We start from the raw sequence: 14,722 nt of genomic DNA on the forward strand, positions 1-14,722 counted from the left end.
CCGGGACTGTTGAGGTGTGGCGGCAGAGTGCCGTGAGAACGGCATTTGCGGCCAGGTGACCCAGAGACAAAGGAAATGGCTCTTTTACTTAGAATGTGGGTACCACGGCTGTAAGCGGCATGGAGCCCCCAGGAACCAGTCATTCAACCGCAATAGCTGTGGGGAGGACGGAGGGTTCCAGTCCAACCCCACGCTGGCGGCGGCCCGGGAAATCATATCAGACATCTGCACGTCAGCCTCAACCTGGGCGTGCAGGCCCGAAGGCGGCAGCCCAGGGGAGTCATCAGTGTCAGACGCCGCGCTGTCCGATGCAGCGGCGAGCTCATCCACCTTGAGCTCTAGAGGATAGGCAGGCTGGCTGTAAGGCGAGCCGCTGTTGCCTCGAGCATGGACGGGAGTCAACGAGTCTGCCGGGGGGCGTACCCGGCGGAGCTGCACCCGCTGCCATCCCCAGATTGCCTCCATCGCCAGCCGCACTGTCCTCAATCCCGTGGGAAGGAGGAGCAATGCGGGGGGTCGGCTGGAGTGCCGTACTTTCTGTTGAAAGCAAGCCACGACCGCAACGTTGCCATGGTCATGTTATCGCAGTGATCGCAACCCAGACACACGAGACAACGCCAGTGGCCGTCTGAAGCGGAGAGCACTCTACCGCATCCAGGAACTACGCAGGGGCAGAAGGGCATCTTTACAAAGACGCGTCCTGAAAAGGACATTCAACGCCAGCTGCGTATTGCTCTTTTAGAGAAAGTAACTCTTCAGAGAAATCACTCTTTTAGAAAAACTCTTTTAGTTTTTGCACTGTTGAAGCGCCCAGGGGCAAACTGCACTACCGTGCAGAGAATGGAGAAAGCCGCTGAAGTGCACCATAGATCCAACAGCAGGCAAAGCGTCAGAGGAAACAGGAACGTGTGTGTGATTTGCAGCTGACTGCAACAAAGCTCCGAAGAAGATTTCTGAATGAACTTGACGTATTTCTCCATTTTTATACCGTATGTCCGGGGCGGGGTATGCAAATACTGTCTGCCTAATTCCCATTGGCATTTTTTCATAGATCAGAGGCATATTCAGCGTTCAAGATAGACCCCTAGTGTCGCTTCTTCGACACAACGTCGAAGTGAGCGACAGATGGGGAACCGGTGTTATGTACAAATTGTCATTTTTCATGTCATTATGCAAATGTATCTGCCGCTGCTTATCATTTGTAATCAGATCACCCAAGACAGACCTTAATAACAGGTGGACACAGGGACTTGGACATATTTATCACTTATTGTGATCACGCATTGAATCAAAATGGATAAGGGTTGCAAAAACGGTTGCTGGTTCTAATCATGGCATGGCTGAGCCACATATTTTTCCCTTTCATATTTGACTCTAATTTAAGCAACTAGAAACATTTGCAAACAACTTTTTCTTTAGTTATGGAGGTGACATTTGGCAAAGGTGTTTATCCAAAGCACTTTATCGATCTTACTGTGAATTCAAGCAAAATATTTTATCAGCATATGTTTTCCATGGAAATCAAACCCTGTGCCTTTGGTGTTGCTAGCTGCCTGCCTATAGGAACACATTGTAGAAATGAGGCATGTGTTTTCCAATTTCTGAATATTCCCAGAAGAACTCTTTCCACTAAACATTATCCAGGCCACTTTTACAGTTCCTGTGCATTTCCCAGTTCAGTATCAATCCCATATCCCTTTGTTTTCATTTTTGGTTTGGTTTTGTATTGTCCAGAGCATTTATATAATCAGTTGCAGAATTTGACAAACATCTTTGTTTGCACACATATAACTTTAAATGTCAAATAGTCATCATGTATCTATGTGTGCATGTTTATATTTCAGAGACACTTGAGTTGCAGTAGAGGTGGTGGTTGTCCTGGCCCAAATGTGAACTCACTGCAGACACCTGGAGATGCTGACTTCTTCTCCAACCAGCTTGCTGTTCCAATTGTGGAGTTCACATACGCAGAATTTCCAAAGACAGAGGTGCATACACACACATGCACACACACAAGTTTGTTCACACTGTAAATTTGGCGACAGAAGGTCAAGAAGGTCAGAAGGCTTCTGAAATCAGTCTATGCCTACTGGAATTTAAATCATTGCTCCCAGTGACCGAAGCTGAATGTGTTGTTGAGGTGAAATTGCCAATGTGTAGTGCAAAAAGCAGACAGCTTTCAGGAGCCTAGCCACTGAGGGGGGCCCAAGAGAGATGGATCAACACCCCTGAGAGTGCTATGACATCTTTAGGTTGTGCGATTTTTCACATTGCCCACGAAAAATCCCAGCGCTCCAACATGGCACGTGCATACATAAAAACTATTTTGGTTAAGTCTGAGCAAAAACTAAAAAAATTTATTCCGGTTCAGAAGTTCAGCAGCCTCCTTTCCAAATGGGCACCGGTTAGAACAAAATCAAAGAACAGTAAAAAATGTTTCCTTTTTTTTAAATTACAGTACTCTGCACTAAGGAGCTGATGATATACCAATTGTAATGTTGCCAGATCTTGCACAAGCAACCTGGTCTGGAAAAACAAGCCCAAAATAAGCCCCTTGCGTCACCAAAATAAGCAAAAATAAGCAATTAAATTTTTTCCTTTGTGTTGGATTCATCAGCATAGAAATATTAACAAGGATACAGTTAATTGTTTATATAAATTATAAGCTGTTTAGCAAGAGGTTAGATTGCAATAGATAAAAATCAAAGATCTGTTTTGATGGCAATATTGGGTTGGGATGTCATTCACCATTCACATGTAATTTATCAGCATGTGTTTTCCATGGCAATCAAACCCTGTGCCTTTGATGTTTACTAGCTCCATGTGAAAAGTGAAAAGTGGATCAGGATCATGGTTCATTATTCAGTTGCCCAAGCTAATTAATTTATCACATCAGTGACATGAAGTCAGATCAGAGTATTGATGACCCTGGCTGTTACTGAAGCCATATGATACAATACAACTGAAATTAAGATATTTAGAGGAATGTATCAGCTCTTTTGGTCAACAATGCAAGTGAATGGGTGCCAAAATTTTGAAGCCCCAAAAATCACATGTCAGGGTGGAGGGGGGCCGGGTTGTGATTCTAAAAACTCGGTCCCTTATCAAGCTAATCAAGCCTCCAAGATGGATAAAGGCCGAATGCGGACGGTGAGAGAGAGAACATTTATTTGCAGCTGACCGTCATGTGTTTATGTTTGTGTCTTTTTGGTTCAGTTTACAATCAAAATATTATTTCTATTTTCAAGCTGGTTCTCCTCCTTTCCATTGAACTGCGTTACAAGATCATCAAGAAGTATTTTCGGGAATTCGACATTTTAGTAACTATTTTCCTAACTGAAAAAATAAGAAAATAGAAATTAAGAAGAATTTTATTCTATAATTATTTTATAGCAGAGCTTCATATATATACAGTATATATACACGTGTATATATATATATATAAAATCACAAAAGAATATATATTTTCTCTAAAAAGTGCCGCAAATGAAAGTGTCTATTTCAGTTGCCTTTTCGTTTGTGTATATTTCCTAGTTGCGGTCGCTATCTCTCCGCTTCTGATGGCCACGATCGCTGCCTTACGTGTTTGGGTGCCACCCACGCGGAGTCAGCGTTCATGACCATGACTACGTTGCAGTCGTGGCTCACCTTCGTAAGAGGGCAATTTAAGAGGCCATTCTACCAGGGGTGTTGTGGCTTCTTGTCCGTTGTCCCACGGCACCTCTCTAGCAGACATCTGTAGAGCTGCGGGCTGTGCAACACCTAACACCTTTGCAAGGTTTTATAACCTCAGGGTTGAGCCAGTTCCGTGTGTTTTCAGGTGACACAAACAGGTACGTTCGGGTCAGCTGGCTGGGTGTACCGCTTCTGCATAGTGCCTTTCCCCTCCCTTGACCCGGTAAGACCGTGTGTTGTATTCAACATAGAAGTCACCCTCCCCCACCTCTCGGGGCTGGGTGTGGTCTCCGTGGTGTCCTCTCCTTTGGAGGGACACCACCCAACATGACCTTATATGGCCCCCAACTGAACGATTGAACAGTAGAGAGAAGGCTACAGCTGGGCTAGCCAGTCCTTAAACTTCTGAGCAGTTAGTCACTCCCCAAGGTGTAGGAAACTGCTTCATGCCTGCCAGTGTGTTAGGGGTAGTTACGCGATGGCTTGCTGCGCTGGTTACAAGGCACACAGAGTTCTGCCCGTCTCGCACCGCCAGTCTGCGTAATTCGGTTCAGCTCTTGTGGCATTTTCCATTTGGACACCTAGTGTCAACTCATCGACACAACGTTGAGTGAGTGACAAATAGAGAATGTAATGGTTACTGATGTAACCTCCGTTACCTGATGGAGGGAATGAGAAATTGTGTCCCTCTTGCCACATCACTAATCCAAACTCTGAAATGTCCGGGTCTTTTGCTCGGCTCCTCAGTGCAAAACCTGAGTGTGTGATTACAACGGCACTACTTTTATACCCATATGTGCGGGAGAGTGCCATGCAAATTCCACACGCTAATTCTCATTGGCCTTTTTTCAAAGATCAGAGATGTCTGGGCTCCCAAGAGTGAACCCCCTAGTGTCAACTCATCGACACAATATCTCGTTCCCTCCATCAGGGAACGGAGGTTACATCAGTATCCATAACGTTTAATGAAGAACTAAACTAAAATATAACACACAGACAGGTGTCGGAAAGCTGTCCATAAATCTCTCTCTCTCACACACTGCAGCTTCCAGTCAGCCTTTATTCCCTCTCTGTGGCTTGATTAGCCTGATTAGGAGCCGGTTGTGTGGAATCATTCCTCCCTCATTCTCTCAGGCCAAGGAGCCCCCGGCATGATGTACACCCCCCTTCCCTGGAGAGGGGCGTGTTTTCCACACCGTCTGCCGGCAGGTCATCCCCGTCTACCTTGATGAGTGAGGGGACAAGGGGAGGGAAACAAAAAAAATGTGTGGCACCTACACGCCATAACGGCGATCGTGCCAAATTAACAAAATAATTTTAAAAGAGAGTGAAAGGCCAACACGGAGCGGCAGTGAAAGAGAGAGAGGAGAGAGAGAGAGAGAAAAAAAACCTTACGCGCTGGTTCTGTGATACGCCATAACTTTATCCTCGGCCACCCCTCCACCCTCTAATTGACGACAGCCATGCCTCCTCAGACGGATTGGAGGCAGACCTCTGGCCCCTGGCAGACTGAACGCCCCGCCGCATTTTTGTTGGACGGTAGGGGTCTCCCCCGCCCCTGGCAGATGTAACCGCTCCAGATGGTTGGTTGGGAGCCCCTCCTCCCCTCGCAGTCAGCTGCCATTCCTTCGCTTCCAGGTGGCCGGGCTCCTCCTTCCTCCAGCGGATGGCCACAGCTGCTCTGTTGGGGTGGATGGTAGTTGCGAGGACTCTACTACGGCGCATCCCTCCTCCTTTCCAGATTTTGGCACCAGTGTAAAGGGATTAATGGAGAGGAAGATGTGAGAACCGGCTTGACGATATACATAATAGTTTAATGAATAACTAAACAAAAAGACAAACACACACACAGGTGACGGACAACTTTCCTTAAATCTCTCACTCTCACACTGCAGCTTCCAGTCAGCCTTTAATCCCTCTCTGAGGCTTGATTAGCCTGATTAAGGGACGGGTGTGTGGAATCATGACCCAGCCCCACCCTCTGCCCTGTTACAATGAGCAACTGTTTTCTGTACAGTAAAATCATCTTCTATATAGCACCGATTCCCCAGTCGCAGAACGGTCAAACCCCAGGACTCCTTTATAAGCAGCATCAACACTGTGTTCCATATTTCATGGCCCAGATGACAGTGCTTTATCTTTGGTGTCCTTTCAGATGGCACACGTGATTGTATCCCTGGAGCAATGAGCCAAGCTGCCTCCATCTCTCCTCTAACCATTAGGGATGTTTCACTTTCTTTAAATGAATCCAGAAAGCTTGCTACATAAATTAAAAGCATATTTTCTCTCATTTATATCGCTCATGAAATTCAACTGAAAGCTTTGCCCATATAGTATCTTTTTCTCACAGGCTGTGCGCTTCCTTGGTACAATGGATTTGGTTAGATAAACAAGTTTTGTGTTGCTCTTTTTTGCTGTCTTACAGCACATACCATCATCTGCATGCATAGGGATGGTGTCAATGTATTGAACATGTTGGTTTATAAAGAAAAAAATAGTGTAGGCTTTAAAAAAACTGTAGGAATTGAAGAATAACTCAATCAAATTGTCCAAAAAGTGTGTAGGGCAAAAGACTGTTGGAGTTACAAAAATTCTCAAACAAGTCACTTTTTTCAGCATTCCTAACTTTCCCTCTGTCTGTTGTGGTTGACACTTTCTGAGTGTTGGTTTACTTCACTCTCATCCAGCACACATGCCTGGCTAAGCATTTGCAGGTCAAAACTAGTGTGCTTAAACATTTTCTTGGCATTCAAACCATCAGGCTGTATTAGCACTGAGGGTGGCTGGTGTGTTTAGAAACAGCACTGTCTGTTCAGTGACATCCAGCTCCCAGTCTCCCTGCATCTGCTCTCTGCCATGTGCTTTAGCCTCAGGTGCCATCCCTCTCCCCGCTAGCAAAATCAAAATGACACTGTGATTTGGAGGAGGGTGTGGCTGAGCCATGAGGGTGCACGTGTGGCGCTGAGTTGCCCCAGTCAGCAGGAGAGAGGGATAAGGAGGAGCCATGGACGCCAGCTGGCACCCACACGGCCTGACCATGCCCTCCTCCTCATCACAGACACCCTTGCTCCAAGCCTTGATATGCTACAGTACTAACGTGTATGTACTTTTTTCTCATAGGACGTGTGGTAGTTAGAATTAGGGGGGATGTACATATGTGTGGCTTGCCTGAAGCAACAATTCATTTTTGGACTTGAACAACCCTGTTAAATAGACCAGCATTGGTGCATTCTGGTTGTCCAATAAATATAGTTAATCAACTATAATTGGTCTGTACTTCCCCAAATTCAAACAACTGCCCCAAGAGTTGAATGTATGGGTACATGTGAGCTCGAGATTCTTCATGGTTTTCCAGAACGCTTTTCTATGAGGCTGCTTGCGAAAAAAAAATTAAGTAAACTCATTTGAACTGATGTGAAACTGATCTTGGCAAAAGAGGTCAATTTGAGTAAACAGAAACATTCTGTAGCAACAAGTCCAGCAGTTTTTGCAGATAAACATCATAGCTTTGCTGGTTCACCAACTTCCAGCACCAAACTAGCACTTGACATCATAAACATGGTAAATCTATGCTGGAAATCCAAGCCGGTCCAGGCTAGTCTTTCAGCAGTTATGTCTTAAATAGAAGCTAACCTTGTTTCATAAAGTAATACATTTGCTCTTGCTGAAGCCACAAGCAGAAATCACACTTTTTTTTTACTAATTTCATTTAATGCTATTTGAGTAACATCCACTAGTTTGTTGCACTAAAGGCTGTGGTTTAATGCAGAGTGACAGACTAGGGAGACTATCTTCACCCATGCTAATGTAACTCCCTCTCCAGATGGCCTTCATTTCAGTTCTCGTCTCCTGCCCTGCAGCTGAGGATCAAAACTGATTGCCAACTCAGAAATCTGCCTGACCATGCAAAAATCTGTCACAAGTTGTTCACTGAGCCCTCCCATAGCTGCCACCCAGTTCTTGTACTGGAAGGTCAGAGGTTTATTTGCTGTGAACTGACAGCATGTTCAAGTTTTTTGCTTGAAGAGCTGTATTAGTATATGCACAAATAATCTAATTAGCAGTGTGAAGCAGCAGCAGATATATGTGGTGGATCCATGGGGTCTCTATGCTTCAAAATCATATGGCAGTTCCCTTTTGCTAGATAGCTCACTACTCACAGCTATGCTAGGCTTGTCTTAACTTGCAACAGCCACCATTTGGATGATGGTTTTGTCTTGGGTGTAGTATACGTATTTACTAGAGGAAGGTGAAATGCAAACTCAATTAAATTACATTAGGGTGAATGTTTTGTATTTAATAATTCTTCCATTTTCCATTGTATTGTGTAGTTGAGATCTTTAGCCATTTCAAATGATATTCTGTGAGGGGCTAAGCCATTTGGCATCAGATTTTATAACAACGCTAATGACAAATTTACCGATAGTGTCCCTTCTTACCTGTATATACCATACTATGTATATATGTGTGTGTGTATATATATATATATATATATATATATATATATATATATATATATATATATATTACATACATACATACATACATACTTAATTATTATTTAAGATATTAAGATTGCTTTAAGATGTTGATGTCCCTTTCCGTCTCCCCCACATTTGTGACTTGGTAAATTTATGAATGTTGCTATGAAAGCATTTGTTTTGTGGGAGTAGTATCAAGGTTTGTAGAGCTTGCAGTTGACAAGGAGACATTATTCAGTGGTTAAAGATACTTGCAAATATACTTAATAATATTTTGAATAATATTCTTTTATACAGTGGTTACTTGTGTTTTCACATTCAAAATTATGAAATTAAATAATAAAATAGCAAATTCTGCCAAATGGTGAATAGTTTACACCCTTGGAAATTACTGTTGTTCAGTACAACATTTCAATCATAAAATAGTTTTTTTTACATGGTTAGTTACATACTGACATCTTACATGACACTAACACTCTTAACCTGAACTGCTTACACTGATGCGTGTGTGATGCGTGGCACAGGAATAATCCATGAGGTTCCACTCAGCTTCTTAAATTTGAGTCCTGCCTTAATCGATATTATTTAATCTCAAATGACATTGACGAGTGGTGTTAGACTACTGTGCATGCAAAAAATGTAACTCTTCTTTATAGACCTGACACGTATATCTTTCACAAATGGATCTACAAAATTCCCAAATAGTGTTAAATATCCAAAGCATTTTCAAGACAATTAGAAAATTCTAGAAACCAATATAGTCTGTCCCCCTTCTGTCACTCACTCAACGTCGTGTCGATGTAGTGACTCTAGGATTCTCTAGGGGTCTCTCTTGAGAGCCTCGGCTACCTCTTATCTTTGAGAAAAGGCTAATGAGAATTTGCGAAAAGAATTTGCATGCCCCTCCGCCAGACATACCGGTATAAAAGGAGGGAAGCGTGTGTCTGTTCAGACAATTTTTTTTTTTTCGGAGCTGAGCAGTTGTGTTTCAGCAGAGTTCCCTCAGTCCCCCCGTCCACTGTGTTTGTAGAGCTTCTCCCCATCAAGTCAGGGCCTGCCACTGCGCCACTTCCATATGTGGTTGGTAAGCCCATGTGACGTATTTGCTACATGTTAACCTCCCCTGCTGGGCAGGATGTGGTCTCTGCTGTGTCTTTTCCTCCTGAAAGAATAGGATAAGTAAAGAACACCTTCCCCGTATTATAGCATTACATGGCCCCAGCCGCATGTAACACTCTATGGAGAGAAAACATAGAGAGAGAAAAGGTTGTGGCTGGCGCAGCCTGCTCCCATACTAGTTATGTCGCATCCCCCCCCACAAGGATGTGGGGGACTACATGACGTCTTTTGGGGCATTGGGGAAGGTTACGTGCAGTCTGATGCACCTGCTATTTTTGCTTACAGCAGCTTGCTTGCACCTGCATCAGCAGTCCGCGTAACATGGTTCAGTGTTGTGACATTTTTAGATAGGGACCCCTTGTGTCACTACATCGACACAACGTCGAGTGAGTGACAGAAGGGGAACGTCTTGGTTACTGTTGTAACCTCCATTCGCTGATGCAAGGAATGAGCCATTGTGTCCCTCTTGCCAAAACACTGTACTAGTCTCAAAGATAAGAGGTTACAGAGGCTCTCAAGAGAGATCCCTAGTGTCACTACATCGACACAACATCTCGTTCCCTCCATCAGGGAATGGAGGTTATGACAGTAACAAAACGATTTATTTTTAGGTTGTATTTTTAAAATATCAAAAAGATGATCCAAAAAATCAGGAAAAAGTTAGAACACAATTCATTACATTCACACTGAAATTTCATGAGATACAACTGCATGTCAAACACACATTAAGCTACACATAACACAAAAGCTACACATACTGTAAGCTACACATATCTTTCTCAACTGGTGGGTCATGACCCAAAAGTGGATCGCAGGTCTATTCAGACTGGGTCACAGACAGCAGAGAAAGAACATCCCATTGAAACATTTTCACCGGCTGCCCAAGTAAAATTTTGGACTTCCGAAGCCAATTAAATGAAAAAAATGTTACTGTTTCTTTTACTGTATCTCTGGTGTGGGCATCAATGCCCATATGAATCCTAATGAAAATTTTCTTGGTTAAAACACTATGAGAAAGTCAAATCTCTAAAACAGGCTGCGCCGACATTATAAACAACAGTTAGGTGGATTGTAGTCACACTGTACTATGTGCCAAAATAAAGTGGTTGTTTTTCTTTTAAAATTACACATCATCACCCTTACAAAAGTGTTTCACAATTTTATAGTAGTAACAGTAACCTGTGCTCATATGTCATATGAGCATATGTCATAAATATTCTGCTCAACATTTAAAAGGGCGGAGAGAACATTACATTTTTGACATCAACAACAACAACAACAAAATATAATTTAATACATGCATTTATAATTGAAAACTATGTACCAAACTATGTGAGTTAAAAGAAAATGTGATCCATGCAGGACACATTAAACACAGGTTTTGTTCTTTACTATGGTGGGTCGTCCGGTGTGAAATCTTGATCTCGAAGCAAAACCAATAGAAAAACACTGTCATACTGTGTATGTGTTTTACTTGCTATAGTTTACTTCCATGTTGTTTCTTCATCAAATAGCGATGTTAAATGTAAATCAAGTAAAGCACTGAAAGAACAGAGCCACCCTGAGTAACAAATAGCATGTATAATACAGTATGTTCTCTGTGTACACGCATTAGGATTAATGATAATTCTCCATTGTTGCACAGAAAATCAATATGATATAGTATTAATTTGTATGAACATAGTACTAATTGCTCTTGTAATAAGCAAAGAAATAGATATCCTGTGACAGAAAACTTATTTAGAAATAAAATAATCACATTGTGCTTGAAACTTTTGTGTGTGAAAATCCCAGGAGATCAGCAGTTAAAGAAATATTCAAACCAGCCCGTCTGGCACCAACAATCATGCCATGGCCTAAATTACTGAGATCACATTTTTTCTCCCATTCTGATGGTTGATGTGAACATTAACTGAAGCTCCTGACCCATATCTGAATGATTTTTGGCTGAGTAGATAATCGCATGAATAAGTAGATTTTCAGGTGTACCTAATAAAGTGGCCAGTGTGTATATATTTTTTTTAGATTTTGAGTTATATTTTTTGTTACACTATTTATAAAAGAAAGATTGAGAAATACTAAACATTTATGAGGTGCATGGGGTGGAATGAGTTCCTGAGTCACTAAATTCCTGAGGTACGCATTTAAGGGTTAAAGGAATAGTTCACACAAAATGTTTAATTCTGTTATTATTTGCTCACCTCTATCTAGTTCCAAAACTGTATGCTGTTATTTATTTATATATATTTTTTCTTGTGGAACACAAAGGAGAAATTTCAAAAGGAGAAATACTCCTTTCAATACAACAATTAGTTCATAGTGACCACATCTGGCAAGCTCCAAAATGCATGATGATGCAGCCAGTGCAAGTGTGCTAAGTCTTCTTAAGCAAAATTGTAGCTTTGTGTGAAACAGACTAAAATATAAGTTGTTTTTCACTTAAAATCTTCCCTGCTACAGCTCTCAAGCCTCAACCTTTATTCGGCATATTCGATTGTGTGCACTCTTGTTCGGTTAAGACACTTTACACTTTAAAAAGACATTTGCTTGATGTCAAACCTGCCTCAGTATGTGAACATGCCATTTTTCATTCTGAATATGTGAATATGATTCCAGACCTTCAGCAGAGGGGAAGATCATCATTGAATTAATTTGAGTCTGTTTTTGCACAAAGTTATTGTATATGTAGTTTCAGAAGACTTCGGCTATAACTCATTGAGTCATGTGGACTACTTTTATTTTTCCTCAAGCTCATTTTTTGGAGCTTAAAATAGGTCACTATGAATTATGAAAAGAGCTGCTTGAAGATTCTTAAAAAAGTCTCCTTTTGTGTTCTATGGAGAAAAAAAAAAAGAATTCTGGTTTAAAAGTTCCTTCAAAACGTTGTTTTCTTCTGCTCTTTCCTGTAAATGAACTGGCTTTTGTAATGTGTCCTTCTGCAATAAAACCCTTACATCACCTGAGCTCGCAAACTCACCTTTTCCTCAGAGGTATACGGCTGATTAAGCCAGTGATAAATGCATCAAAACACAGCTGAGATCCTCCTCTCTAGGCCTTTTCCTGTTACTGGATTTTACTTTGTCTTATTGTCACTCTTTCATTGTCAGTGAATATTCATATTGCGGTCTGCCAACAATAGACCATTAGTTCTGCTCTGAACGCTGTCGGTGAAAGTGTCCCCGCACATCAGGGACAGATTTTTTTTAGAGCTGGCAGATATCCAGCCACACACTGATTACAGCATTCAAAGCCTAATTTTCCAGCTTACATAAACAGTGTGTGTCCCATGGCATTGAGACGTTATTATTTGTCTCTGCTCCCACTTTCCACCAACAGTTCCATCTGGTCTTCACCCCCCAATCAATCATGGTGGGGACTTTCCCTTGACTTTCATTGTATTTATACTGAGCTAATTATAATTTACAGTATCTCCTGTAATTCTGTCCCTACTTCTAAACAATTAGAACAAATAAAACACACAAATGGCTGGCCCCACAATGTTGGCGATTTCATGTTTTACCATCATTATGGTAATGTATGGTGCCCAAATTGTAAGAAAAATTGGACGTATGAGTATTAATTAATGCCATAAGTTCTGATTGTTTGTTACGTCCCCACAAACATTTAAAGCTTAAATGTCTTGAAATTGAGGTCATTTTTTTACCTAAAAAAAAAGATGTGGGCTTGCAAACTTGTAAACTAGCTACTGTAAATTAAAACAGTAGCAAAAAGTGGTTGGATGGATGGAAATAAGTAAATAAATGACATTATAAATTACATTACAAGTTTTATTATTTCTCTGAGTACTTAAAAGTACAGAAAAAAGTAGTTTTGTTGTACAGTAGTTACTCAATTATATTTTTCAGAATAGTTTTTTTCAAAAAGCAATAAGATCTAGCAAGATCTAACTTGAATCTGTTGTACTGCTGAAACAAAGCTTATAAATAATTGTGAAGTGTAGGTAATTTACTAGGGATAAAAATGTATCCTCTGTATATATCACAGCAATATCACATGAGCAAGCATGCGATATGGCCCTACATCAGCACTGCTGTGATTCGGCCGCATGTAATCACAGCAGTGCTTATTTAGGGCCATATAGCACAATTGTGTGTGATATTGCTTATATACAACAGTTCAATGAACAAGTACATTTTAAAAAATGAGGAAAAACTGAGTACGGTCATAAAAATGCATTTGTGCGTGGAACTACTTTATTACACGGTGGATTGGAATCTGCCGTTGCTGGTTCAAATCAAATGACGCATCCAAGCCTCCGTTAGCAATTCAAAAATGTCACTTCAGAAATGGTATCGCGTGCTGTTTCTACCAAGTTATTGGATAAACAAGGATGTGTGTGTGTGTGTGTGTGTGTGTGAGTGTAGTGAGTGAGTGAGTGAGAGAGAGAGAGAGACACAGAGCATTTGCGATCACCTGTTGCCACACCCAAGCAGAGATACTGTCAGCTTTCTGGAGATCAGCTTTCTCAGTGGAAAAATAGCCATCCAAGCGGGGGTAATTCTCCTTATTTCGCAGTAGCTGGTGCACAAGAGTATTTCACTATAGAAACCGCAATGTCCGCCACCATTTTGAACAGTACTTTTTCTCCAAAATGGAAACTCCAGTAAAAGGTAAGCGCTTTGAGCTGTGTAATTAATCTGTCTGTTGTGTTTCTCAGCTATGATGAGCCTTAATGCTGAAGTTGTTAGTTTAAAGCCATTTAAAGCTATTTTCTAGCTGTAGTCGTTTAGTAGTAACAAGAGCGATCACGGAGCGGTGGTGTATGTAAACAATGACTGACATCACCAACTGCTTATTTTACACACAAAAATTATCTTTTGCCACCACCTGCTGGCTAACATATGTAATGTGCTCATGGAGCATCTCTCGTCCAATCAGATTCGAGGACCGGAACTTACTGTTGTGTGTGTATATATATATATATATATATATATATATATATATATATATATATATATATATAGCTGCTTAGGTTTAATGGCTGAATAAAGATATTCAGAAATTTTTATTATCTTCGTGAGAGAAGCATTTTGTATTGCAAATTTCATTTTATTGGGTCTTTAAACAGTAATATGTGGCTTGAATTCTAATTGCTTATTGCAGAATTGCCTGTGGACTGGCCACTCCAGTCATAACGAGGTTGTTATGAATGTGTAGAATAAACATTAACTGTTTCCCTGGCATGCTCTTCCTGAGGTGAGCTTTGTGGTTTCCTTCTGCACAGTCAAGAGAAGCCCATTCACCAACCCATAAAATCATTCCAGAGTAACCCAAGCACAGAGTAACCTAAGCACAGCACCACTCACACACAGCACCACGCATTAGCTGGGTCTAATGCCTTTAATCTTCAATGCGAATCAGTTTTTGTTTGCCTCTCTCCGTGGCCACTACAAAGAGAAATACGCAAACAGTAGCCATCAACATTT

The 14,722-nt window shown here is 41.4% G+C and overlaps 1 protein-coding gene across 2 annotated transcripts in view; it reads left to right on the plus strand.

Annotated features, from left to right (window-relative positions):
* The window catches only part of LOC127632789 (inactive N-acetylated-alpha-linked acidic dipeptidase-like protein 2), a 373,182-nt gene that overhangs the window by 268,417 nt on the left and 90,043 nt on the right, over positions 1-14,722 (plus strand). For both annotated transcript variants that reach the window (XM_052111561.1, XM_052111562.1), the window contains one exon: positions 1,845-1,988. In XM_052111561.1, the coding sequence (XP_051967521.1) occupies positions 1,845-1,988 (144 nt within the window). The remainder of the gene's footprint in view (positions 1-1,844; positions 1,989-14,722) is intronic.

Source organism: Xyrauchen texanus, chromosome 39 (genome assembly GCF_025860055.1).
Source record: "Xyrauchen texanus isolate HMW12.3.18 chromosome 39, RBS_HiC_50CHRs, whole genome shotgun sequence".
In the NCBI taxonomy this organism is placed as follows: Eukaryota; Metazoa; Chordata; class Actinopteri; order Cypriniformes; family Catostomidae; genus Xyrauchen; species Xyrauchen texanus.